Source organism: Zingiber officinale, chromosome 4A (assembly GCF_018446385.1).
Source record: "Zingiber officinale cultivar Zhangliang chromosome 4A, Zo_v1.1, whole genome shotgun sequence".
Lineage (NCBI taxonomy): Eukaryota > Viridiplantae > Streptophyta > Magnoliopsida > Zingiberales > Zingiberaceae > Zingiber > Zingiber officinale.
Genome location: NC_055992.1, coordinates 91,394,233 through 91,420,845, shown reverse-complemented (window position 1 = coordinate 91,420,845; position 26,613 = coordinate 91,394,233). Strand labels below are relative to the sequence as shown.

Below are 26,613 nucleotides of genomic sequence, written 5' to 3'. Positions count from 1 at the left end.
GATGCTCATCTCTGAGCTTGAGTCTTCTTCCGGTTGATGGTTCGCTAATAGCGCTAACCCTGAGAATTCTTCGATGTTCGACTCAGAGGTTGACGAATCTGACCAAGTAGCCTTCAGATTCTTGTACTTAGAGGGTTCTGGTTTCTTGTATTTTGGCTTTTCCTTTTCTTTCTCCTTTCTCTTCAATTTTGGGCAGTCCTCCTTTATGTGCCCTTCTTCGTTGCAGTTATAGCAATGAACCATCCTCTTCTTTCGATGATGTCTCTGCGATTTAAATTTATTAGAACTGAAAAACTTATTGAAGTGTCTTACCAGTAGTGCCGCTTCGGATTCGTCGACTGAGGCTTCGGAGTCAGAATTGTTCATCTTTGCCTTTAAGGCAATGTTCTAACTTGTCTTCTCTGCTCTGTTGGGTTCTGAAACTCGAGATTCGTGAAGTTCAAAAGTCGAAAATAATTGTTCTAAAGTACTTACCTCGAGGTCCTTAGAGATGTAGTACGTATCTACTAAGGAGGCCCACTCTGGAGTTCTCGGGAAGGCATTGAGCGCGTATTGGATAGAATCCCGGTTGGTTACCTCTTCTCCAAGGTTCGTTAGTTGCGTTATCAGCTCCTTGATTCTAGCTTGGAGTTGCGCTAATGTAAAATATGGCAACAAAATAATAATAAAAAATAGGGTTATTTGACAAATAATTTATTGAAATTTTTAAAAATTTTTTGGGATTTAATTGGAGCTCGTATGATGTATTTAGAGGGGATGCACTAATGGGGCCGATAAAAGCCTGCTAGAAATACCCGGAAGTAGGAGTTGATTAAGGAAATCAACTTAGGGTTTAATTGCACTAAACCTAAGTATTTGTTATAAAATCTCTCCAACCCTCATAACCTACCCGACACCTCCTCTTTCCCCTTCCAGCGCCGAGCTCCTCTCCCGTGCCCTAAGCCGACGCGCCACCATCCCTCTTCCTCCCGCGAGCATCCGGACGCCGACACCCTCTCTTCCTCTCACGCGTGCACCATAGCCGCGACCTCGCTCCCTCCCGCGATCACCAAACCGCCGCCTCTGTCCACAGCACGGGATCATGCCGGCGTTGCTCATCTCGGCGTCGACCGAGCCTTCATCCCTCTTCTCCTTGCGAGTTCTCGCAACCACATCCGACGACCTTTTCACCGAGTCATGTCCTAACTGACCCGGTAAGTAATTTCCCTTATAGTATGGATTGGATGATTTTGGTAGGTTAATAGCAAGTACTTTTTTTTGTGGGCATGGCTTCTGTAAGGTAAGGTTTAGGAGCTAATATGGGTCGATTGCTTGCTCACGAGGTTCGATTGGCTTGTTGAACGGGGATTTGATTTTTATAGTGCTGGGATGTTGAGATTTGAGCTTTCCGTGATGTCTTAGTGTCACTTTGTGCAGTTCTTGAGCTACTTCATTTTGTAAGTTTACTCCTACGGTTGAGTTGGCCTTGATTGTTTTCCTTCATGATGGTTTTATGTTATTGGGGGTTCGGATATTGGATATCTTGTGTTGTTCCTCAAGAGGTTATAGAGGTGAGTCTTCTTGAAGATCTATTGCTCTGGAGCTGTGGAACTTGGTAAGGTCTTGGTTACTTGAGTTGTTTTATTTTAATGATCTGGAATGGAGGCACATAGTTGGAAGGTGGTTTTGGTTGTGGGTATTCCTGAGCTTGGGATGGATCTGGAGTTTTTATTCTTCATGTCATGTTTGTTTTTTTTTTATTTTCGAAGGGATAGGAGTTAGTGTGGTTAGGTGGACGTGTCTATAATGTTTTCTTAAGAAACCTTAGTTGGGTTTGAGTTTAGTTTGTTGTTTCTTGTGAGATTAGCTTAATTGTATAGTACATGATTGCAGGACGTTGTTTTGAAACGAGCACTTTGACGTGACGGAGCGTGATTTGTTTCAGACTACTTAGTAAAAGCGGGTACTTCTTGCTTTGTTTTCTTTTAGTACTTTGACCTTAGTGCATGAATTATTTTGGATAAGGACTGTTTACCTTGACTCCACTCTTAGTTTCCTGCGCTTGATACTTCCACGCAATCTTTGAGAAATTCGTTCCATATATATACAGTCTCTTGTTGTTGTCCATGATCAGTAGCAGATACTAGATACCATGTTTATATGTTTTGACTGTTATTTATTTATATATTATGTTGAGCATGCTGGCTTCATGTAGCATACCTGTGTTCTGCTTATATATATATGATGACTGTTGCATTTTTTGCATCATGTCATTGCATGCATGCCGTATCCTCGGCCACTCGAGAGAGTGGTAGCTGGAGTTGATGTTGCTTGTCCTGTCGTGCCGCACTCGGCCACTTGTGTGAGTGGTAGCTGGAGTACGAGCAGTAGGGACCCTATCGCAGATGTAGCTAGTTAGCTACTATGCAACTGTCCCCTCGGCCACTCGTGTGAGTGGTAGCTGGAGTGGTGTACAGTCTGTCACTGACCTGGCCTCTCGACCATACAGGGGTCATGGTGCAGAGAGAGGTGGGCGGGAGTGACCATTCGTGCATACGCTGTTGTTATTATATTTGTTTTGGCTGCTGCTGTCTATATATGTTGTTATTGCTTGCTTACTGCTGTTGTTCATGTATGTTGATATGCTTACTTGTGTTGAGATATATTCTCATTATAGATGTTCAGTCATTGGAAACTTGTATATACCTTGCTTATTACCTCTGTAGTTATGAGCAGTATTGTAGCAGATTAGTATCGGTTCTGACCTACTATACCTAGCCTAGGATATGGTTTCAGGTATGATCATTTATTTTGGTTCTATTGTAGTATCTGCTATTCCTCTTACGAGATTGTATACTCTTGGTCCACTTTCTATTTATATGTTATGTTCATGCACTATCTTTTTTTACCCGCTGAGTTCCAATACTCATCACCTCGCAAAATGGTTTTCTTTCGCCAGGTAACAGGTAGATGAGTCATGGATGCTTGGAGAGTCCCGGCTGCCAGTCCCACGTCACACTCGAGGATAGTTTCCTTTTTTTTGTTTTGTTATCGTTTGGGTGACATGCTAATTTTACGTAGTTTGCTTTTGAACAAGTCATTGTGGATTTTTGGAGGCTTGTTAAACTAGTGGTTGCAGGTAATTTTTGTTAGTGTCGTTGTTAGTTTTACGTTCGTATTATTTTGTGTCTTCCGCTGTGCATGTTTCCAGTCGTGTGGGTTGTTGTTAACTGTGTGGTTGTTTTTATTCATTTATGTCCAGCCAGGTTGGCTGTGTATATTAATTGCGTGGTTATATTATTTATATTGTATATATATTCTAGCCGAGTGTGGCTGATGTATATTTTGTATGTAGTAATGTTTCATATTGTCCGCCGTACAGGGGAAGTGCTGCCGAAATTTCTTCGGACAGGGACCCCCCGGGGCGTGACAGCTACCTTCTCACCTTGGTTCATCTGGAGGTTCGTTAACTGGTTCCGGAGGATGTCGCGCTTCGCTTCGGAAGTACCTTCGTGAAGCTACAGGAATTTCTCCCAGAGATCTTTCGCTGAGTCGTAGCTTTCGATCCGATTTACCTCCTGCAGCGGCAGCACACTGAGCAGGTGGAACTCTGCCTTTCCGTTGGCGACGAAATCGGCTTGCTCCTTCTTGCTCCATATGTTTTCTTCTTTGTCTTTCGGCGCTGCAAAACCATATTTCATTGTAATAAGAATATCAAAATCCGTTTTAAAAAATACCTCCATTTTGCATTTCCAGGTGGCGAACTCTCCGTCGAACTTCGGGGGATGGATGTTCGCTCTGGGCATCGTCTTGATCGTAGTGCTTCAGTTGGCGGTTAGTCCTTCTGAGGCGATCAGGCTCTGATACCACTTGTTGGTGCAGCGGAGACCGGCAAGAAGGGGGTGAATTGCTGAAAAAAAAATAAACTATACCCTCCTCGGATTTCAACTCAGAATTTAAATCAGCAATAAAATAACAGCAACTAAATTAATGAAACAGAAAAAGAAATAGGAACAGAAAAGACTCAGGGATTTAACCTGGTTACAACCAATGAGGTTGTTAATCCAGGACAGTAGAAAAGAGCGCAGTAAGAAAAATCTCCTTCTCTAAAGACGGAGAAGCCTTTTACACTTTTGAAGCTCACTAGTTGCTTAGAAATTGCTTACAGATTGATTGCTTGAGTTGTTGTTGAATTCCTAGCTCCAGGGGCCTTTATATAGGCCCTGGAAATCTTATCCCGAGAGTCCAAGGTGCCTCCAACAGGGTTTAAGGCGCCTCCAACTCAATCTGCGGATAAAACTTTATCCGCAATGCAAACGGTCAAACTGGCCTGCTCAAGGCGCCTTAAACAATCCATTCAAGGCGCCTTCAGTGTGTTTAAGGCGCCTTCAAGGTTTCTGCTACAGTAATTTCTGCTACAGTAATTTCAGCCTCTTTTGTCTCCTTTTCTTTTTCGCTTTGGCTTCCGAAGCTCCGTTCTTTTGGGTGATTGCGGCCAACCGAAATAGGGCTCACCCGAACCCAATTCCCGGCCTTCTCCTCAAGCAGCATTTCGTCTCGGCTTAACGTCCCTCGAACGCCGCGCACGCTCTTCACGCCCACCGGAGTACTCTTCCGCAGCTCTCTCGTCCTTCGGACACACCGAGCCCGTCGGCTCCCTTCCCGTGTCGTCCTTCTCGCTAGTTGCGTCTTCCGTTCGACTTCCTGTGCTCCTAAGCTCCTGCACACTCAGACACAGGGATCAAACACAAAGCAGGACCTAACCAACTTGGTTGATCACATCAAAACTACCACGGGGTCCGACAATTATTACCATCACCCTTTTGTTTACACATTGACTAGCTATATGACCATGCCTTTGATATTTAAAACACTTGATATCACGAGTTTTGGAGGAAATGGGCTCGCGATTACCTTGAGTAGTAGATGGTGTGGGTTTGGGCTTCTTGAAGGGTTCAAACTTTGACTTATTTTGAGGTTGTTCCTCCTTTCTTGGAGCTATCCGCCATGCTCCATGAGTAATCATTGGTTGTCTCTTCCTAGCCAATCCTCTCCTCTTGAGTTGTTCTTCCACTTTTTGTGCTTGGTGGACCATGTCCAACAGTTCAACATAATATTGCAATTCAACAATATCAGCAATTTCTGACTTTAAACCATGTAAAAACCTAGTCATAGTCCCGATCTTCGTCGACATTAGCTCGGATCATGGACAACTCTATCTCCTTGAAATATTCATCCACACTTTTGGAGCCTTGAGATAACCTTTGAAGCCGGTGATATAAGCTTTTATAATAATGGTTGGGTACAAACCTTCTTCTCATGAGCACTTTCATCTCCTCCCAAGTGGACACAGGTTGCTCTCTATTCCTTCTCCGAGTCATCGCCACTTGATCCCACCAAATAATAGCGTAATCAGTGAATTCAATGACAACTAACTTCACATTTTTAAACTCTGAGAATTCATGACAGTCAAACACCATTTCCATCTTAGTTTCTCATTCCAAGTAAGCTTCTGGGTCATTCTCCCTTAGAAGGTTGGAATCTTTATCTTAATCCCTCATAAATCATTATTTCTTCTAGTTCCGTTTCTATCTCCTCGATATCCAATCCTGCCTTGATTGTAATTTTACTCATCAAAGTCTTCCATAATAACCTCTTCATCTTCTTCGACATCAATCCCTTGGGCATGTATTCGTTGTGGTCTAGTAATATGGTCTTGTTGATGTCTTCTTGGTGTCTCATCCTCCACCCGATCCAACCTCTCATGGATAAATTCTAATTCCACCCTCATCATTCGTTGCATCTCCCCATCAATGCTTGCAGTTGCAAGTTTGGAAGTGGCCTAGCCCCCTCATTTGCTCCATCCTCCTGGTTGTTGGACATGACTGCAAAATGAAAGAAAACCTCACAAGTACTCAACTCACGTTTGGGTAGTAAGCTCTTAATTGATAATATCTCTTAGTTCTTAATCAAACTCAAGAACAAATCGGAATATCACGTAGCAATTCAAAAGATACCATAGAAACTTATGATGACAGAATTTTAAGAGAAAATGAAAAAGTAGAAGTTTGAGAGTAAGGAAAACAAGAAAGGGATTATTTAAGACAATTTACTTCGATTTGCACAAGCTGTCTTTTTTTTCTGCGCTTTCTTCTTTTTTTTTTTCTTTTCGTTGCACTCTTTTTTTTCCACAATTTTTTTTTTTTGCTTTTGGCTGAACAACAAGTATAGATAGATTTATATTTGCCTTTGAACCGAAGCTCTGATACCAGATGATACGAACCCCACCAACAAATGTGATGAAACCCAAGACAAAGATGGATAGAGCCCCAAGAACTAGATGACAAGAGTGTGAGTCTTGACCCGTAATCAAGAACTGACACGAACCAAGCCTATAAAGGAATGAAACGTCACACCCGGGGTGATAAGTTTCGATTGGTTGAATGCCACGAGAGTAAACTCGATAAGTTCAGAAAGTCTTTTCAAGAACTAAGAGAGCACACAATCTCACCAAAAATTAAGTTGTTTCATACTAAGATGTCCCTCCCTTATATAATGGGAGTGAACAAGGAAAAGTACAAAATAAGTGCATGCACAATTAGAGTCTCAATGTGGCATACCTCATGCAAACTATCTAGGAACCCAAAACAAAATAAATGCATGCACAATTAGAGTCTCAAGTCGCATGCTTCATTAAACAATCTAAAATACTTAAGTCTTCATGCATGAACGAGTTCCCATGCTTATTAGCGTTCTTCCGTTAAGTGCGGCCGAGTCATGGATAGTTATGCCCGATTACGTGGATTAGGTCACGACTAGCAGTTGAGATTATTTTGATCTCTCCTTGCTCATAGTCTGCCCAATGGTCTTTGATTAGTTCATTTAGTGCTTCCTTGAAATCCTTTGCCCGTAATCTTGTAATTGGACCTTTTGAAAATGATAACTAATCTCTCCTAACTTCAACCCTTAGGTATACATTATTCATACCTGAAAAGACTCCTCACACCCACCTCGGTTTCGAATCTAGCCCTATTGAAAAACTTGTTATCCCTATTTTAAAGGTGATCGACTTGACTAACAGAAGTTTTCTATCGATCATCAAAATAATCGAGAAGCACAGATAAGTCAATGATCCAATATGATAAATAATTTGAACCTCTCAAATATAATATACTATACCTTGTGATACTTAAATTTTTATTATCTAAGAAATCTGTCCTATATCATCCTATTGCACATAACGTTGGAGGTAAAATAGTCTCTTAAATGAGCATTAGTCCGTTGTTGGTAAGTTAAAAATTACAATATAATTTTTAAAAATAATTAAAATTATGAGTCATACTAAATATTCAATAATACGATGCTTTGAAAAATAGTTTAGGAATAAAAGAATTAAGTTGCATGAAATAGAAATTTGTTAATTTTTTTAATAAAATAACATATCTAAGTTGAAATAGATCTAAAAGATTTTTTTATTTAGAATTTGTTTATTTTACGAGAAGGCTGCCTCCGGCAATGAAAAAACATTAAACTTCAGCGGAAAATAAAAAAAAATCTCTGTAAAATTTTCTGTAATTAATTAATTATTTATTTATTAGACGAAGGGATTATATTGTATTTTATTAATTATATCTTTTGAGGGTTTATTGCCGTTACGTAACTCATTTATATCTGAATTATAACGATTTGTGATACATATCGGTTTAATCGTAATGAGGGATCTTCCTCGGGTCATTATTTCAGGAAGGAGGTGAAAAGCTCGTCAGTGGCGGCGGTGGTAGGGCGCGCCGGCGGTGTGAACCATGGCGCATCCTCCTCCCTCGAAGAAAGGAAATGTAGCCAGAAATCACCGTATTAGCAGCAGAAACGGGGCCGAGCGGTCGGCGTACTTCGCCAGGAGGGAGGCGGCGGGGGTATTGCGGCGGGTGATCCAGGACGACGCCGCCCGCCGCGCCACTGCTTCCATCAAATCCCTCGTTTACTCTCCCTCTGTACGCAATAAGAAAGCTACCTTCGCCCTTGTCTGCCAAACCCTCAAGTGTACGCCTCTCCGTGCTTTTCCTACTTTTTTTTTTTCCCTTCTGCACATTTGGAGAAGCGTATTGTAGGTTTTCAGTGTTATGCGCTACAAATGTGTGGCTAGTTACTTGGAAAAGGCTCACTGCTGAGCTGTAGGAATCAAATTGATCGCTCTCCTCTGATTAACTGGCGTGGGAAGGATAGATTCACTTAGACAAACTATTATTTTTCAAAATCTGAAAAGATTATACAATATGAATGACATTATAGTTGCTATGGGCTATTTATTTTGGAAGCACTAATCCATAGACTGATAGATTATTTTTTGTTTTAGTATATTTTAATTGCTACTAGTAGAAAAGATGAATTTGTTATATGTAAAATTTTTGCCCTCTCAAGCCTCAAGGTGATCTTATTATCGCTTCTTGTTTAGTATGTTGTAGTTTTTATAATTAATCTTCTTAATTTCATCATTTACTATATGGTCAAAAGCCTTCTATGCGTCTATGCGGCTTTAAGTGTTTTTTGTTTTGTTTTATTCTTTATCTTCACTGCTCTAGTTGGTGTTGAAAGAGGTGTCTTCAAGTTTTTCCATCAACTTACCTGCTGGAAGAGTAATATTATTTGTATCTACTTTCTGCTGATTAGTGATTATCATTCTTTCTTCATCTAAGTTAACACAAAGTAATAAAAAAATCCTCTAAGGAAGTGTTTGACCAACATTCAGTTTATTTTCTAATCTTATAATTAGTCTTATCAGTTTACTATACTGTTCGTTGCATGGAATTATGCAAATGTAGAATATGTCCAACAGTATCTATATGGCACTCCATATATCAATTTCAACCTTAACTTTCTGAAGCAAGTGTGATATATGGTTGTCTATGTATAATTACGGCATACAAAATTTAGCACAAGTCCGAATAACATTACTTAACCATTTTAGGATTTACTTTGTTTGCAGTACCATGAAATTTTGCTTAAAGTTTTTTTTTTCATTTGTTTGGCCTATCCTATCATATGTTTATTAATGGATTCACTTATTATTGTATCCTGCCTTTTAGTACCTCTTAAATTACATCATTGAATTTAAATTACCCTTCAACTTTAATAGTTTCTTGTTGCATTACATATCTCGAATTGCACTATAGCTCTATTTGGAATTGATTTTTTAATCAAGATACTAGCCATTCCAAAATTATGAATAATACTGATACATTTTAAGTAGTCTATCTTGCAAAAAGAAAAAAGTATTGCCAGTATATAATCATAAAGAAAATCCTTCTACACTTAAGCTAAATAATTATAATCTGAAACGTGTGTGTGCTAGTTTAAAACCTTTTGATGTGATTTGCATGTAGTGTGCATAACAAAATTCTGAAATCCTATTGATGCTTTGTTGACAGGTCTACCAGTTATTAAAGATGTTTTAGTTGCAACTCAAATTCTAAATAACAAGTGGAAGGTGATGGAAATGTACACATGACATTCTGTAACATATGCATTTATTCTACCTAGCTTTCACTATATTTTAAGTCAAAATTACATAAATTGCCTTATCAACCTTGCGATGTTGACTTTTTTTTCCCTTTCCTCTAACAGAAGCAAGCAGAACTGGTATATGTGACTCTCTATGATATTCTGTTTGGCCAGGTCAGTGCTTTATATGCCGGGTTCTTTTAATACTTTGCATCATCATCATCATTAATTGGAATTTTTTTGTTGTTTCTATGATGAAGAAAATATCTTAGATAATTTTGAGTCTTTTTGCCTTAACATATTGAGCTGAACTGCCAACCAGTTAGATGCCTTACGTTTTGTATTTTGTTGTTTCCTTGATGCAAATTGGTGATAGAATCATTTATTTGATATATTTTACCCAAGTTTCATGCTTTCCCATATTTCATACTTTATTCTAATTGTTGTAACTTGATAACAAATCACTCTTAAAAATTAATGTTGACATACATACTATGATTTTTGTGTCTTTATATTTCATTCTTTTTATATGTTTTCTACCAGGAAATAGCAATGACTGGTGCAGTTGAGAAATTTCTTACCCTTCACAAAAATAAGCTAGAATATGCTTTGGCAAAGATTTGTGCAAAACGGAAAGTCACGAAGATTGAAGATTTACTCCAAAATAATTGTGTTCCTGGTAATATTTTATTTTTGCTTCTTGTTTGTAAGTTAGTGAATGGATGGAAAGAAATGTGAATTCCTAAATTTTCTATCCTTCTTGCTATTTATTTGTCTGGATGGATTGGAGAGGAAGGAAACTGGTCAGATCAAGCCCCTACTTCACTTCCCCATGTTGCATCTTCTGAAATTGGTTGGAAAAACAGATGGACACATCCTTTTTTGTTTGCCAAAATGCCTTCTGGTTCTTCATTTCCATCCTTCATTCTCATTCCATTCTTTGCCATCTGCTGCCTCTCACCCGTTGCACCCTCACACATGTCGAGTTACTAACACTCTGGAGAAGGGCAAGAGCAAGAAGGGCCTTCTCTACTGCAGTCGCTCATGGTAGTCCTCTGCAAGTCATGTTAGTAGTTGGGTTATGAGGGGCATAGAAATGTTTGCTTTGGTAGAACATGAACTAGCGCATGCTATCAGGTTGAAGGGTGACAAAAGCAAGAGTCATGTGCATGTAAATGTTGATAGGATGTTGATATCATCAAGAGTGTTGCAATACAAGGCCAGCATGCAGGTGTATTCGTCATTTTTGATCTTGATGACAAAGGCAATTTGCTCATCTAGCCAAGCCACAATGATGGTGATGTAGATTGAGGTGCCATTGGGGACTTTGAGGAACCCAGAAAACTTCAGCCACTAACAGCTAAGACAGTGGTCATGAATTCAATGAGCCTCTACCAGAATTTCACCATGAGGTCCTTCCTGTTCAAGATCGCTGCAGTCTGAGTTGTGGAGAACAGATCCAAGGCAAAGGGATGATTAGCGGCAGGCCAATTTGGTGATCAGTTTAGAATTAGTCAATACATTTTTTTTTTGTCACCTATGATCTTGTAATTTTTTTTGTGAAACATAGTCTTTGAATTATGTATTAAAAACTAATAATAATTTTCCATGGGCATGACAGCATTTCATTCTGCAATCTTTTTGTGTATATTCAAACTTTTACTTTCTTTACATATAGATGTGGATGCCTACAGAAAGGTCTTGCATCTATATAGCTATTTTTTTTTTTATTAACTTTGCATATGTTCACTTTGTATAGTTTTGCAATGTAGTTTTGCAGACAATATTCTAGTTTTGCAATGTAGTGAAGTGTTTCTGAAGCTAGAGTTTTCTTTAGATGCACAAGTCATTTTTCATGCCAAACACCTGAGACTATACTAATTGATATTTTCAAAGCCAGAAATTCCTAACTGGATTCTAAGTTCATAAGGATTTCTTAAATGTCTTAAGTGGTCAAAAGGCTGCAAGTCCTAATTTCTTTCATATCTTTTAAGTGGACTCTAATTCGTTTTGTGTTGGGCATATGTATTACACAATCCTAGTTTCTTTCATCTTTTTCAAGTTGACTCTAGACTCTAGTTCCTATTGTATAGTGTTTTTGAATTTTCATGCCTCATTTCCTTTTCTTTTTCTATTTGACATGTGTCTTATTGCAGTTGCTTGTAAACCAAGGTATATACGGATAAACACACTCAAAGTGGATGCAGAAGTTGTGATGCAAGAGTTAGGAAAAACAAATATAATGGTACTTCATTTCTAATCATCTTAAACTTACCAAGTTATGGTTGAACATACCTTTCTTGTGATCTAATTTATGGCTTATTCATCTTCTTGTATTCCAGCACAGTCATTAATTGTGTTTTGTCAATATTTGAATTTCGCTCGTAATTATTATTTGACGCGACCCAAACATTTGACCTCAAATTTGATTCTAGATGTAATACACCGTGTACTCAACAAGATCTTGGTGTTGTCCAATTTGACCACCACGCCTCACAATTTTGATCCAAGTGGAATTTCACTCTTAGGTGAGGAATTTTCTGAAAGGTTAATTTTCTCCATACTTAACACATTTAACTAAGGATCTCTTATAGAGAACCCAACCAATTCCACCAAAAGACGCTTTGTTATTAAGGGTATACATTTAATCTATTAAGTTATTTCACACTTCTCATGTGTTGGTGTGTATTTTGGTTTGCTCCTGCCCATCTGTCCTAGAAGCCTGCTAGAATCATGCATTGTCTGAGCTCTTTTTCCTAGCTATCGCTCCGCTTCCTGTCCTTGTCAGACCAAATCGTACAGGCTCACTCACTTCTGTTGGTTCATCCTTGAATCACACACCTATTAGTTGGGTCATGGTTTTATACCAATATGTAGCACACATGTATTTGGCAACATTGAGGTATTACTGTTATCCATTTTGATACATCTCACATATCATTAGTCTTATGGTTTTGACCAAGGCAAGGAGCTTCCCAAAAGGTAACTCATACTTGAATTGCTCCACACCAAACATGTTTAATTATAGATTTATTAGGGAGAACCCTACCAATTCCAGCAAAAGATACCTCATTACTGAGAGTGCATATTTAATCAATTTAAGACATTTTATACTCATAGATCAATAACACTTTCGGTGCTTTAGTGTGAGTTTCAGTTCATTCTTAGGTCTTGTATCCTCAAAGTCTGCCAGGAGTCGCACTGTAGCTGAGCTTTCTGCCCGGGTAATCATTCTCCACAGGTTGAGTAACAGCTACAAAGCCTCTAAAGAAGAAATTTACTAATTGAAAGTAACTTCATGAACTTTGCTAATGGCTTGCCAAACTTGCTTCAGAAATATTCTATTCCTGATTAATCAATTCTATTCTTAAGTTTGGAAGGACTAATCAATCGACTTAATGAATTCTCACATTTATGGGGATAAACCTCTATTAATTGAATGGCTAAATCCATATTTGTTGATAATTAATTTGATGATTGATTTTGGCTGGTCATGCGGGTGAATTGAATGGTTTAATCTTGAGAAGAATTTATGTGAATGTTCTGATTAGTAGGCTTACTATTTGAACTTTGTGGAACATCAATGAGAACCAAGTTACTGATGAAAGACTCATCACAAGTTAACTAGATCTTGTATTTTGTCAAGGTTATCACTGTTAGGTACAATATTAAGTCACAATAATTAGTATGGCATTGAGTCACTAGAGTGTTTGGTTACATTCCATGACCATGGATAATTGTTCCAAACATGGGGCACATAGAAATTAACTGATTTGGGTGCACATGTATAGGGATAATTTATGCATTACTAGTTTTAGAACTTTAACTCTTGTTGGTTATCATTGATCGTCACAATGGAAGGAGTTTCACTTGCATGACGAAAGCATGTAATTTTTTTCTCTGTCAGGTTGCCTTTTCCCTGCAATATTAGATTAAACAAAAATAATAACTTTGAACGAAATTCAGTTCTTATCTTCGTAGAAGTCACACAACATCAATCGAGGCTCTCATCATAGCATGAAAGCGCTAGCCGTTGTCTGAGATAAAGGGTGTTGTCATGTCAGTGACACGAAGATGGCGGTACTAAGGGGTTCTGTGCCAACTGCAAAGAGAGATGCTAGGGCTTTAGAATAAAAATGTAGAACACTTTCACTAATAATCATTTATCAGCAAAGTCAAACTTTGCTGCCTTATTATCACCTATATTCCATCATCATCCTGAATTAAAGACTGAAACATCCACTGGTTAAAGAATTACTGGATTGTAATTTTCTTTTACCTAAAGAAAGGATCTATTCACTGACATAAACTATAGCTGCTACTCTCTCTGATCTTAAGTGATTATTTGTTACTGGATTATGTCCTTTACCATATTTGGTGAATGACGATATCACTTGCAAATTCTTGTGAATGTTCTACTAAAAAAGAAACCTTATAGAAGGTAGTAAAGTTGTCTTTCTCTGGCTTTTCTACTGATTTTTAGTTGTTTACACTCATCTTCACCTTTTTTGTTTAGCTTTCCTTCTTTTATTTTTTATATTATCATGCCCTTAGGTGCTTTTAACAAAAACAAACTCTCATGGTATTGATATATTGCCTTAGGTTTCAAGGGATGACATTATTCCAGAAGTTCTATCACTTGCATCCGGTATTGATTTGCATGATCATCCTTTAGTTTGTAATGGAAGCATCTTTTTACAGGTGGGCCCCTAAATCACAATTTTTGTTGCCAATTTACTTTTTTTTTTTCCCTTATTCTTTTGGTAGTATATGCACAACATCCTACTTTATGTTTGAAATAATGATTTTCTTGGATATGGAACCACAATTTAAAATGATTCAGAAGCAAACTAATATTATGAAAGGAATTGTAAGCATCACAGCTATCAGCTAATATATATACACACATGTATACAGATATATCTTGTTAATGATACAACTATGGAGAGTACAACAACGACGTGAGTCTCGAATCCCCTTTTATAGCATTAGCTACAATACATGAACTATACACAATGAGTAAAAGAACCAAATGAAGTACAGCTGCCATGAGAATGCTATTTTGGTAATATATGTGAACTTAAATATACTTCAAAGCTATCTTTTTGCCATTCATGGATGGACAGTAAGAAGGGTGTTCTCAGCATTTTGACTATCCAATAAAGGCCTGGGCCAGCATATGTGTGTTGTGCCTGTGTATCTGATGTGGAACACACAATATGAGGTGATATACCAACAGTGATATTATCAATTATTTGAATATTTAGCGACGATGAACAGGATAAAATTCATTTAAATATAAATGAGGATATACTAGAGGGTCAAGCTCGGTGTAGGAGGATTCATATAGCTGACTACACTTAGTGGCATAAACGCTTGATAATTGTTTCTTGTTGTACCGTTAGTTTAACCTGCAGTTACAGTTAGTAGAGTTACAACTTACAACAACCAACATGGAATGTATTTGTATTTTTGTTGCCACAAATGTGTCTATCACATATGATTAGATTTTTCTGGAATCTGTTGAACTAAGAGAAGAAATGAAATTGTTGTTTGAACTAATCCTATGTTAAAACCAGCTAGTGGACTTCAGTGTTGATGAGCTAAAAACATTAGCTGTGATTGCTTCATTCTTTTTATATCTTCAATATTTCTTTCTCCATGTTTTTAGCGCCCTGCACGGGTAGTTAATTAGATTTATTCTTTTAGTTTTCTCACATTCTCTCAGGGAAAAGCAAGCTCGATGGTGGCAGTTGCTTTAAATCCTATACCAGGCTGGAAGGTATGATAATTTTACTAATCTAATGCAAATGTTTAATTTGAATTCTTAACTTGCATGACTCTCGATTGAATACCATATCAATTTCTAATTTTCTCTCTCCGTTTGTTTGGAAAAATGATTTACTGGATGTGATCAAAAGAAATGCTACATATTACATATTTGTAGTAGTCATAATTCATAAAGTTATCTTGTTCACCTTGTATAATCAAATAAATTGTTCATCTATGTGTGTTTGTTTGTAAACTTAGCAATCTCTCATCATTGCTGATTCTTTTTTGAAGTAAGATAGTAGATTGATATCTGTTGACCTGTTCTTCATGCCACTGCCCAATAAGTTCATATGAGATTGCTTCAATTGGAATGTGTCTATTGAATCATTTTAGATTACAATATGACAAATAAGATATTACTCCAGTGACAATATTTATATTGTCATTTTCTATTGTGAAATGATACTCTTATAAGGGTCAATCATGTTCTGCTTGTGAAGGTTCTTGATGCTTGTGCGGCTCCTGGAAACAAAACCGCCCATCTTGCAGCACTTATGAAAGGGCAGGGTAAAATCATAGCATGTGAGTTGAATGAGGACAGACTTAAAACTTTAGAAGAGACAATTAGACGATCCGGAGCTTCTAGTATCCTTTCGTTCATCTTCTTATCCATTTTTTATTCGAAATGCAATTTTACTTTTCCTTTATGTATTTATTTCCCAAGCATGATGGATCACTACATCCATCTTCTAGTGACACGGGAACTTTTTTAGTTATTTTCAAACTGCTACCAATATGTTAATTTAAGAAATCATTATTAATCTGATAAGTACTACTTATCATGGTGCTTGTGTTAATTCCCTGTTATCATTATATCAAAATTGTACTTATTAAATATTAATACATTATTAGTTAAAAAGGACAGCTTGGTGTACGAAACTCTCACCAATGCAGAGTCCCGGGGAAGAGGAGTCTTGGAAAAATTAATAATTTAATATACATGATCATTTTTGTTGGAAATTGTGTATTTCAGAATTACTATCTAAAAATGGAAACGATCTTGGGAAGGCATGCATTGAGATAAAATGCTTTTAGAATCTATTTACTAAACACCTTATTACTCCCAAAGTATTTGGAATGTGCTTATGAAAGTACTTTGGGAAATCATTTCTAAATCCAATTTACAAATTTGTTTTACGCGTACTTTTTAAATCGGCTTTAAAAAAACACTATTTTTCATATCCACCATGCTATCTTCCATTTAATCTCTGCTTCCCTATAATAGTTTTGAGAATGTAGTTACTCTTACATAGTGCTTTGAAGGCTAAACCTCAAGTACATTAGGAAAGCATTCACAAATTCACTGTTGTCTGTCGATATATCTTGCATTTGTATTTCTAATTTATTAGAGACCATTGCTTTTCAAAAGAATCATCTGTAGCTCAAGATATTTCAGCTTGAAGTTTTTTCCGTGTAGTAGTTTTTTTTTTTTTAAATATGAATAGGAATTGTGATTTGCAGTAGTTGAGCATCTCAAGATATAGGAAACTCTTTATAATGTGGTGCAAACTGAAAGATGGATTGGAACTAGTGGGGGGCCAAGTGCATCTCCAACTCATGCAAAAAAAAAAAGGGAAAATCAAATTCAAATCCCCAAGCATTCTAGATATCATTAGGAGCCTAAACCCTAAAAAGTTTAGGTGATGCATGGACTTGGTAGAAATTGTGGGCAGCAGCAATGACTTGCAACCTAACTCAGAATAAATATCTAATCCCTGAATATTTTGCTAGACACTCGATACTCCAACATTCACTCTCAATGTTAATACCTTCATGATACCAACTTGGCAATATCCCAATTGTCCTTGTTAAAAGATTTTAACTAATCTACTACGGAGAAATGTTTTCTCTAAGGAACTCTAAATAGTCTCCTCTACCTTTATACATGTAAAATGACAAAAATGAACATTATAAATAAGTCATTTTCCCTTTACATATTTGCACATAAATTCATGGCCCATATAATACTCCACCTTGGGCATTGTAGAAATCTATCTAATTACAAATATATGCAACTCTAGGCCCTCTTAACAATTTGGTCGAGAAGTCTAAGTGATTGTTAAAACTAGCAAAAGAGATGATCTCATTAGATTGAACTCTCTAATAAAATGACAATCAATCTTTATATACTTTATCCTCTCATTGAATACATTGAACACAAGATTCAACGCTATATGCATTGCAACTTGATTGTCACAGTAAAAAACTTCATTGGCTCTACAGGGCATATTCTATCTTGGTCATCCCATGCTTAACCTAATTAAACTTGCATGCTGATAAGTGATGGCCCTGTATTTCCCCTCAGCACTATTTCTAGCCACCATTATTTGCTTCTTATTACTCTACTTCCTAAGAGAATGTAATAAGTAGGTATAGATTGTCTATTGTATGAAAACTTGCCTCGATTTGCATTAGAGTACCCAATGACCTGAAGATGATCTTGATTATGAAATAATGATATATTTCCCAGGAGTACCTTCCAGGTAACTTAGAATCCTTGTAGCTGTCTCCTAATGATGATGACATAGGCTCTCTGGAGGTTGTATATTGGGTGATAAAATGCGTAGGATATAAAGCAAGTAAATGGATGGGAAGTGAAATACTTACGAGTACCTTTTGAAAGACGATGAGAAAGTACAAATTAAAGAGGGATCCGAGACAACAATTGGCAGTTGGAGAGTGGTAGAATCCTAGGGAGCTACTTGAGTGTCTCTAAGGCACATTCATTGACTATACACCTGCAAGGGGTGCCCCAGATGATGGGTCAACAACAACAAAAGGATCAAGTGGTGAATCAAGCGAATATGATGGAAGGTCCTTAGGTTCAGGCGTCACATCTATAGAGAGGCATGTTGGGCAGGTAGAGGAAAATTTTCTTGAAGTGACTCATAAAAAAATATAGATGAAAAGAAAGGAGTAGGATAGATAAGGTTGCACCCAAAAGGATAAAAATCTGAATAACAAAAGAAAAATAGATCTTGAAGTAGATTATCATGACAATACTAGGTGAACAAAGAAAGTGCATTTAAAGACTCGTGATAACTTATCACGACAATACTAGGTGAACAAAAAAGTTATTTAACAAATTGTAGAAAGAGAATAGCAAAGGCAATTTGCTTTCGAAGAGTGAAGGATGATATGCGGTTTAATGAGATAATATGCAGTGAGAATAATATCACCCAAAAAACAAAGGCTACATGCACTTGTACAAGTAAAGACGCAGAGCAACAAACACAGGATAGATGTGGTGCAGTGGATCATAGTCCTTAGTGGGATGAAAGAAGTAGTGAAGCAGATGGTTTCTCACTGTAAATGAACAACACGGATTGGGCGATAGAAAAAAAGAAGAGCACATGGATGAGGAGAATAGAAACAAATGACGAGACAGATTCCGGCTTCGGCTCCAATACCAATGTTACAGGGAAATGTTCCTCATAAGAACCTCTAGGTAGCCTCTATGTTTATATATGTATTATGACAAAAAATATTACAAATAGATCCTTACCACCTTTTACATATCTGCACATAGATCATACATGCATGCCCGATACTATTACCCGAGTTCAAGTAATATAGCTTACAACCTAAAGTCAGATACTTAATTTTTTTTGAATAAATCTATACATTAACAAATCATTAGATGATGTATGTTTCATGCCAAAGACATCTACATGTTTCCGTGTTGAAAAATTGCAATCCTGGCTAATTATGTTTTATATGTTTAGTATTGTGAATGAATCATGCCAGTTGCCTTTGTTCATAAGAAGAGTTGTAACATTCTGCGAGCATTGTGAATTATGATTTTGCTCATAAGAAAATGGTACAGTAATATGTGATTTCATCTTGCATTATTCAATTGTTTTAACTCTTTGGCAAATTCAATTATCTAAGTGTGAACCTGGTTATTATTGATAACCAGAAGAATTCATATTGAACAATGTAGTGCTTATAGTGATGTTCCTATTACCCAACGCCGATATTAATTATGTAACCAAAAAGGTGATGAGCTAACAAATAATGGTTCCTTAATGACGTTTATTTTAATGTGTTTGAATACATAAACAACAGGGTTTAATCATCTGGCCATCCTCTTTTGTAACTTGACCATGTGCTTAAGATAGAGAAAAACAAGGTGATGACTGTACATTTAAGAAAAATAGAAAGAAATATTACAAGTCAAATGCAGAAGATCATGAATCTCTATCTATCCAAGTATGGGTCACATGCTATAGAACAGGCAAAGGAGTTTATCTTCTGACCAATATGAAAGTAATATTTCGAGTGAAGTTAGAATGTGAATCAATTTATGAAAGATTGACACTTCAAAATTCATAATAAGAAATTACAAGCTTTCAAATGAAGATGCTGAAAGATAAATGATTTCTTAGGAAGTGCTGCATATTCTGGACCAAAGGCTGCACCAAGTTAGATTTATGCAGCCAAGGAGCTATGTTTCTCAAATTCAGATACAGACTCTAATGGGTATGGATCTAGGTATTAGACATCACATTTTCTAAAAAAATATCTACATGTGATCAATGGGGGTGGTAGTCTTGAAGTGTCGGGTGTCTGATAGACACCGGTATTGGAGGTTTTCATGAAAAATCCAAGTATTGAAGTCGACAAGAATGCTTGCTGATGCAAAAAATTACTGCTGTCTGCAACTGACTGCTGGTATTATCCAAAGTTCACCAATTCAGTCAGATTCCTTGTAATTTAAAGTTTTTTTTAAAAAATAATTATAGTTTTGGAGGTGGGAAGTTACCTCATAAATCAAAATCAGTCAAATAGCACAAATAATGATATTGGCCATACTATTGATAAAGAGAATTTGACTAGACAATTAGTAAATTTTAAAGGTGTAAAGGAGATTGTTGCAGCTTTAGGGATGATTAAAAAAACAGCCTGCTGTAGTTGGCTCTTGTATATTTCCCCTCGATTCAGGTGGAAACATTTTAACAGAAACAGAGAGAATTGATTTTCTCCATGTTTCTTTCTCTTTCTCCATGTCTCTCCAAAGAAGTGGAGAGAAAGTTGGTCCCAGCTCAGCTTTCTCTCAACTACCTTTCTTCCCCCTTCCATCCATTGTTGGTAACATGGTGTAAATTTGAAATCATTCTTAAAGATTTTCCATAAAGTTGGGGTTATGTTTAACCTGATAGTGTAACAGTCGCTTGATTTTGTCAACATTTCAAACTTTATTACCATTTCTGCTTTTTGCAGAAATGGTAATAAAGATTGAAATGTTGACAAATCTTTATTACCATGGCACTATCATAAATTCATTAAATTAAGTGAACTTATTAATCTTCTGAATAAATTAGGACGTCAATTTCCCAAGTGGGGCTTAGTGCTCTTACATTTTACAGTTATTTGATCATTAGCATGTTATTTATGTTTTGCACATTTTTCTACTTTTTTATTTGTTTTTTTTATTGTCAAGCCATAAGATAGCCAACAATTTGTCCTCAACTTGATATAAAGATGTGGATGTCATGCATGGTGATTTTTTGGACATAAATACGACAGCTCCCCTCTTCAAAGAGGTATTTTTCTTAACATAAAACTGTTCTAGTGAACTTATATCAGGTGATCTGCAGTTTGGAATGTCAGGATTATTTTCTTTGGGGAAGCAAATTACAAATTTGTGATTGGTGTGTTTAAATAATAATGTTAATTATGTACCAATGGAATGCTTCGTTTATAGGAGTCTCTTATGTTTTTGATGGTTTGTCAGGTCCATGCCATTCTATTAGACCCATCATGTTCTGGATCTGGAATTTCAGCAGAAAGATTAGATCATCTTCTTCCATCTTATGAAAAAGGTAGATTCCAGTATTATCACGGGGAGTTTAAGTGCACTTGTTTTATTAAAATCTCATGTTTGTTTTTACAAGGGGAAAATTTTGATAAATCATTCAAGAAATTATAGAATGTATGCCTTCTTGATTCTGTATTTGTCTGTTTGTGTCTGCCTGCTAGGTTAGGGAGTATAATTGTTTCTTGTTTGTTTAATGAAGTTTATTGTTGCCACAAGGTCTCGTGGTTCTTGCTATCTCAACTCAGAACAACTTATAGTTTATTTCTTATTTATTTAATAAAGTATGATATTGTTATAAGTCTTTTCAGTTTTGTTGTTCTTACCGTGCGAACTTGGAAGGATTTGGTTTCAGTATAAATTGGGAGTCAAACAAATAGTAACAAAATTTTAGTCTTTTGATTATTGAAGCTATGATGTTTGCATGATTCTCCTCCTTATGGGTTTAAAGTATAAAACATGTGCCCTTAAGGCAATACATGCATTCCACTATTGAAAAAGTTCTTTTAGTTTAAAACTCCACCTTGAGGCTTTATCATTCATTCTTCTGTTGCTGGGTGTTTTCTATTAAAATTTCATTATTGTAGGAGGACAAAGGAATGTCTAATGTGGGCAGTGCATTTTTTATGACATTGGGAATTAGATCCAGTGAATGAAATGTCGTTCCGGCAGCACGGACGGTTTTTACCGTTCTGCCGTGGAGGCGAAACTGTCACATCATGCGTGCGTGTCTCGACGTTTCTGGTGGAGCCTCCTCGACGTTTCTGCCGGAGTTGGAAGCATCGCGTGACGCCTCCGGCGCCGCCGGAAGTGTCGCCGGACGCCTCCGGAGCCATCGAAGGCATCGAGAGCGCGCTTGCGTCGCTTCTGGCAGAGTCGAAAGCGTCGCGGGACGCCTTCGATGTCATTGAACGCTTCCGGAGCCGCTGGAAGCGACGTCAGATGCTTCCGGTACCGTAGGAGGCGTCGCCATACTCTAGCGCCGTCGGGCGTTGCGTCGGAGGCGCGCACGGGCGTTAGAGGCGAGCGACGGTTTAGTGTACAAAATTCATATTCTAATTTAAATAAATTAAACAATTCCTAAGGCGGTGTGATATTTGAAAGAGGCTTTCATTAACCCTAATTAAATTATTTCAATAAAATAAAAAATATATATATATTTATTTTTAAAAAAATAATAAATTTTATTAAATAATATTCTGAAATTGTTTATATTGTTTTAAATTTTATTTAAAAATTCTTAAAAAATAAAAAAATTCTAAAAAAAATTTAAAATTTTTTATAAAAATTCTAATAAATTAAATTTATATTCTGATGTTTTGTTTTAAATTATTTTATATTTTTTTACTATTTTAATGTTTAATTGATATTCTAATTTTTTCTTACTATTTTAAATATATTATTTAAATTATTAAATAAATAAATAATTAATTATTATTTATAAAATAGTATTTTGTATTAATTTATATAATTATGATTATTTAATTCGAATTATTGATAGATCAATTTTTTAATTAAATATATTATTTAAATTATTAAATAAATAAATATTATATATAAAATAGTATTTTGTATTAATTTATATAATTATGATTATTTAATTCGAATTATTGATAGATCAATTTTCTTTAAAAATTATATTTAATTATTTTTTCTAACAATATTAAGTTGTTTAATAAGAGAGAACTTATATAAAATCAATATATAACTTATTTTTAAATTATAAACAATAAATATATTTATCTAATAATTAATATATATAAATAAAAAAATACTGAAACCGTATCAGCACGGTAGGATACGATACCGAAATCGTATCGTTGCGGTTTGGGACTGAAACCTCGGCACAGGTCGAGATTTTAAACCTTGATTAGATCCATAACATACATGCAAGGAGAATCAACTATGCCAATGCTGATTGACATGTATATCATTAGAAAAATGGTAGTCAAGGAATTAAGTAGTTGCTACTGCTCAAGCAAGGAAAGCTGCAAAAGGTGGTGAGCATAGCAGAGGTACTTAGTGATGCAACATCCAGAGTGGAAATGGAAATAAGGTGAAAACTAAGAGAGCGTTTGGTTTGCGCATTTTCCATTTTCATTATTTGGAAAACGCACGTTTTCCCTTTTCTTAGAAAATGACTTAAAGATTCTCTACTTTTCTAGAAAATGCTATCTCATTTTCTAGAAAACAAATATAGAAAATGCAAACCAAATACTATTTTTCTGAAAATGCGCATTTTCCGGAAAATGAGAATGGAAAATGCGCAAACCAAACGCGCTCTTAGAGTTTTACCGGATTGTTCATGTGCCCCCCAATTTATGAAAGCCAACAGTTCTGGAGAAAGAATATTTCTTCTTCATTTTAATTCCATTCAAATAGCAGAACTTCAAGGGTGGTTTATATGTGAAAATCCCACGTTTTTATCACTTCAAGGGTGGTTTATATGTGAAAATCCCATGTTTTTATCTTGAATTTTATGTGGCAGCAAGGAATGGGAACCAAGATTATCTTTTGTCCTCAGCATAACAAATTTACCATTCTGTAGGTCTTAAATGATTTATTTCTATTGTTTCATCTTTTCACAATAATTTAGAGTGATCGATGTATTATGTTTCTGGGCTATTTCTTTGTTGAATAGGCGAGGATGCTGATGCTTGCAAGAGTGACAGAGTAAAGAAGCTTGCTGCTTTTCAAACAAAAGCTCTTTTGCATGCACTCTCATGTAAGTTGCCCCAGTGAAACTTTCAAGCTGACGTATTTTCTTTATTGCATTATAGCTTCCTAGTCCTTGATAATATATTACTAGAATACTATATTAATTTTCAGGTGCTTGTTTATATTTTGATATATTTTAATAAGACACTGTAATTATTAGAGATGGAGGATTGGGAATAAGAAGAAAGAAGGCAACTATATACCTAGGGGCAGAGCGTAAAGTATCATTCCATGCCGGACTTTCTGTCCTCGGATGGAATGGAATGATTTCGGCACTATGTTTTGTGACATTTAAGCATATTTTGACATGCATTGAACCGTGCTTAGATGAATTTTGATTAAAAAAAAATCACCTTTATTTTTTATAAAAATAAAATTGTACCAACTAAATGGTGAATTAAATTAAATTTTGTCATATTATGTTGTACAATCAACATATGTTAAAGAATGTATGGATTTGGATGAGTTTTGCTTATTTAGTCTTTTATCACTTAGAATTTTTTCTTGAAATGGATTCTTAATAATTGAATTTAAAATAAGTTAATTCATTTTTTTCTTTAATGTGAGTCAACATGAATTCATATATATTTTGCACACTTGACCTAGGGGCAAGTGTCAACACAACACAATAGCCATTGGCGCAATCGACACAAAAGAGATTAAAGTGTTGATTAGTATTAGGAATGATATATATTGACCGTGTCATCTAGTATGGTACGAGATTTCAAACTTTGGCATGCACACATAACAAAATATTATACTATATATGTTATCTGATGCGAGTAGCTAACGCAGGTTTGGATCTAGTTGTTCACAATCTTACTTATTTTAAATTTAACTTTTTATGTCTTTGCATATGAATGGGTGAGTTGGCATTCAAGCTTAGTGTCACATAAAGGGTCTGTGTCTGATGTATGGAGGGAAAATGAAGTCTGATTATTAGAGGTTAGGTTCCATCTAGTTGAATGCTAATTCACAAATGATGTGAGGATTCAATTACTAATCATATTCATGTTGCGTAACTACACTTTAATTCTATTACTTATGCACACTAAGAATCATATGAATTAATCTATCAGACAGAATTATTTTTATTGAAGATAGATCATCTCATAGATTGATGATGGAGGGCACTGCTCTCATACACCATCAATGAACTGGCTTTACTAGTGAGAAATGACTTTTCTCCTAACAAATTTGGTGTCTATTTGCACATTTATTGCGTGCTTTCCTTTTGTTCAACTAGAATATAAGGTTATATGTTAAGAAAAAAAAACTTTAGCATGCCATTTATTTGAAAAGTGAAAAAAAAGTAGACTAAAAAGAAAAAAGTAGATTTGTAAGCTTATCAACATTGCTGATGTAGTTCTTACTGGTTAAGACCACTGGTAGTTTCTTGTTCCAGAACCATATTCTTTCACATCGGTTGAGAGATGACTTTTTTTTTTATTAGTTCCTGCAGTCGAAAGAGTTGTGTACAGCACATGCTCAGTTTACCAAACAGAGAATGAAGATGTGATTAAATCAGTCCTCCCTTTTGCAAAGTCGCTCAACTTTGAATTGGTGTCTCCTTTCCCACAGTGGCCTCATCGTGGTCTACCCGTCTTTGATGGTGGTGAGTATAGTGCAATACTCACAACGTTTCTCATCTACTAGTTTCGCAAACTAATTCAAATTATGTTTTACTCACAATACTAACCTTTCTTTTTCCTATTCTCAGCCGAGCACTTGTTAAGGACCAATCCAAAAGAAGACACAGAAGGATTCTTTATTGCATTATTTGTCAGGAAATCTGAGAAAATAAACAGAGGGAACAAGTCATCTCCGGCCAAGAAGCTTAAGAGACATAATAGATACATGCCTTATCCCTTTTGTAAACTATCAGCATTTTGGTTCCATAAACGATTGATGAGGCAAGGATCTAAGAAAAATGAAGCACGGAAATGGTAGTTAGACTACCGTGCTTAAATCCTGAAGGCCATCCTACTACAATATGTTCTTAGTGATCGTATTAACTTATTGCCCAGCTAGAATGGAGCCTTTTTTGCTCATCTAACTGAATTCGTTGTAAGATAAAGCTTGTTGCAGTGGCACAGAGTTCTTTTTCTCAAGCCTCTTTCAATTTTCATGTGTTTGGCAATTCTTGTATGCCTGTGGTAATTGCAGTTGTAGGGTGGATTTTTATTTTTTTTAATAACAAGTGGCTATTTGATACTGCTGGATAAGTTTAGAGATTATTTTAGCATTTTATAGATTTAAATTTGATGTTTTAGATTGCAAAATAAATTTCATCACAAACTCCAGCAGCAGATTTTTTTTTTTTTTTTTGTTTTTCATAATAGAATGACACACGTAAAAGACAAAAGATGAACAATTTAAGCCTGTTTAATTTAAATCGTCATAATAAAAAGATATTACTATCTCTCTAGATTATATGAATCATATTATGTTTAATCTAAATCATCATGCTTATTGAAAAATTCAAATATTTAATGTACGAGAGAAACATGTACCAAAAAATTTAAAAAAATAATATTTAAATTTGCATTACAATTTTTTTTTAGATTTCACTTTTACTTTTAATAAATGATAGAAAATTAATTCTCTGTCAGGGAACCATTCAGCAGATGACGTGTTTATTTTCTAAATCAACTACTCGTAAAGATCATCTGCCATGTCATTTGCCAAGTGGACAAGAAAATTTAACAAGTAGTCCTTAGTTGTTCCAGGTGTCTGTCTTCGTCTTCTCCGTCTTTTGCGACTCGTTC

At 35.9% G+C, this 26,613-nt stretch overlaps 1 protein-coding gene across 2 annotated transcripts; it reads left to right on the top strand.

The window, feature by feature from the left end:
* Nucleotides 1-7,680: 7,680 nt before the first annotated feature.
* Nucleotides 7,681-26,070, top strand: LOC121970154 (25S rRNA (cytosine-C(5))-methyltransferase NSUN5-like). 2 transcript variants are annotated; one of them, XM_042520666.1, is made up of 13 exons: nt 7,681-8,019; nt 9,405-9,463; nt 9,601-9,651; nt 10,021-10,156; nt 11,634-11,722; nt 14,080-14,178; nt 15,206-15,259; nt 15,750-15,894; nt 20,794-20,855; nt 21,047-21,134; nt 23,769-23,852; nt 25,308-25,460; nt 25,566-26,070. In XM_042520666.1, exons 1-13 carry the CDS (start codon nt 7,782-7,784, stop codon nt 25,793-25,795), a joined length of 1,488 nt encoding a protein of 495 aa, XP_042376600.1. In that variant the 5' UTR covers nt 7,681-7,781; the 3' UTR covers nt 25,796-26,070. The 2 variants fall into 2 exon arrangements, with proteins under 2 accessions (XP_042376600.1, XP_042376599.1); XM_042520665.1 differs by having other exon boundaries at nt 25,299-25,460.
* The last annotated feature ends 543 nt before the right edge of the window (nt 26,071-26,613 follow it).

Excerpts from the sequence above, each read along its gene's own strand:
- LOC121970154 (XM_042520665.1), top strand. The coding sequence starts at position 7,782 with ATGGCGCATCCTCCTCCCTCGAAGAAAGGAAATGTAGCCAGAAATCAC. Across the intron at positions 8,020-9,404 it reads TGTCTGCCAAACCCTCAAGT|GTCTACCAGTTATTAAAGAT; the intron begins GTACGCCTCTCC and ends CTTTGTTGACAG. Across the intron at positions 15,260-15,749 it reads ATCCTATACCAGGCTGGAAG|GTTCTTGATGCTTGTGCGGC; the intron begins GTATGATAATTT and ends CTGCTTGTGAAG.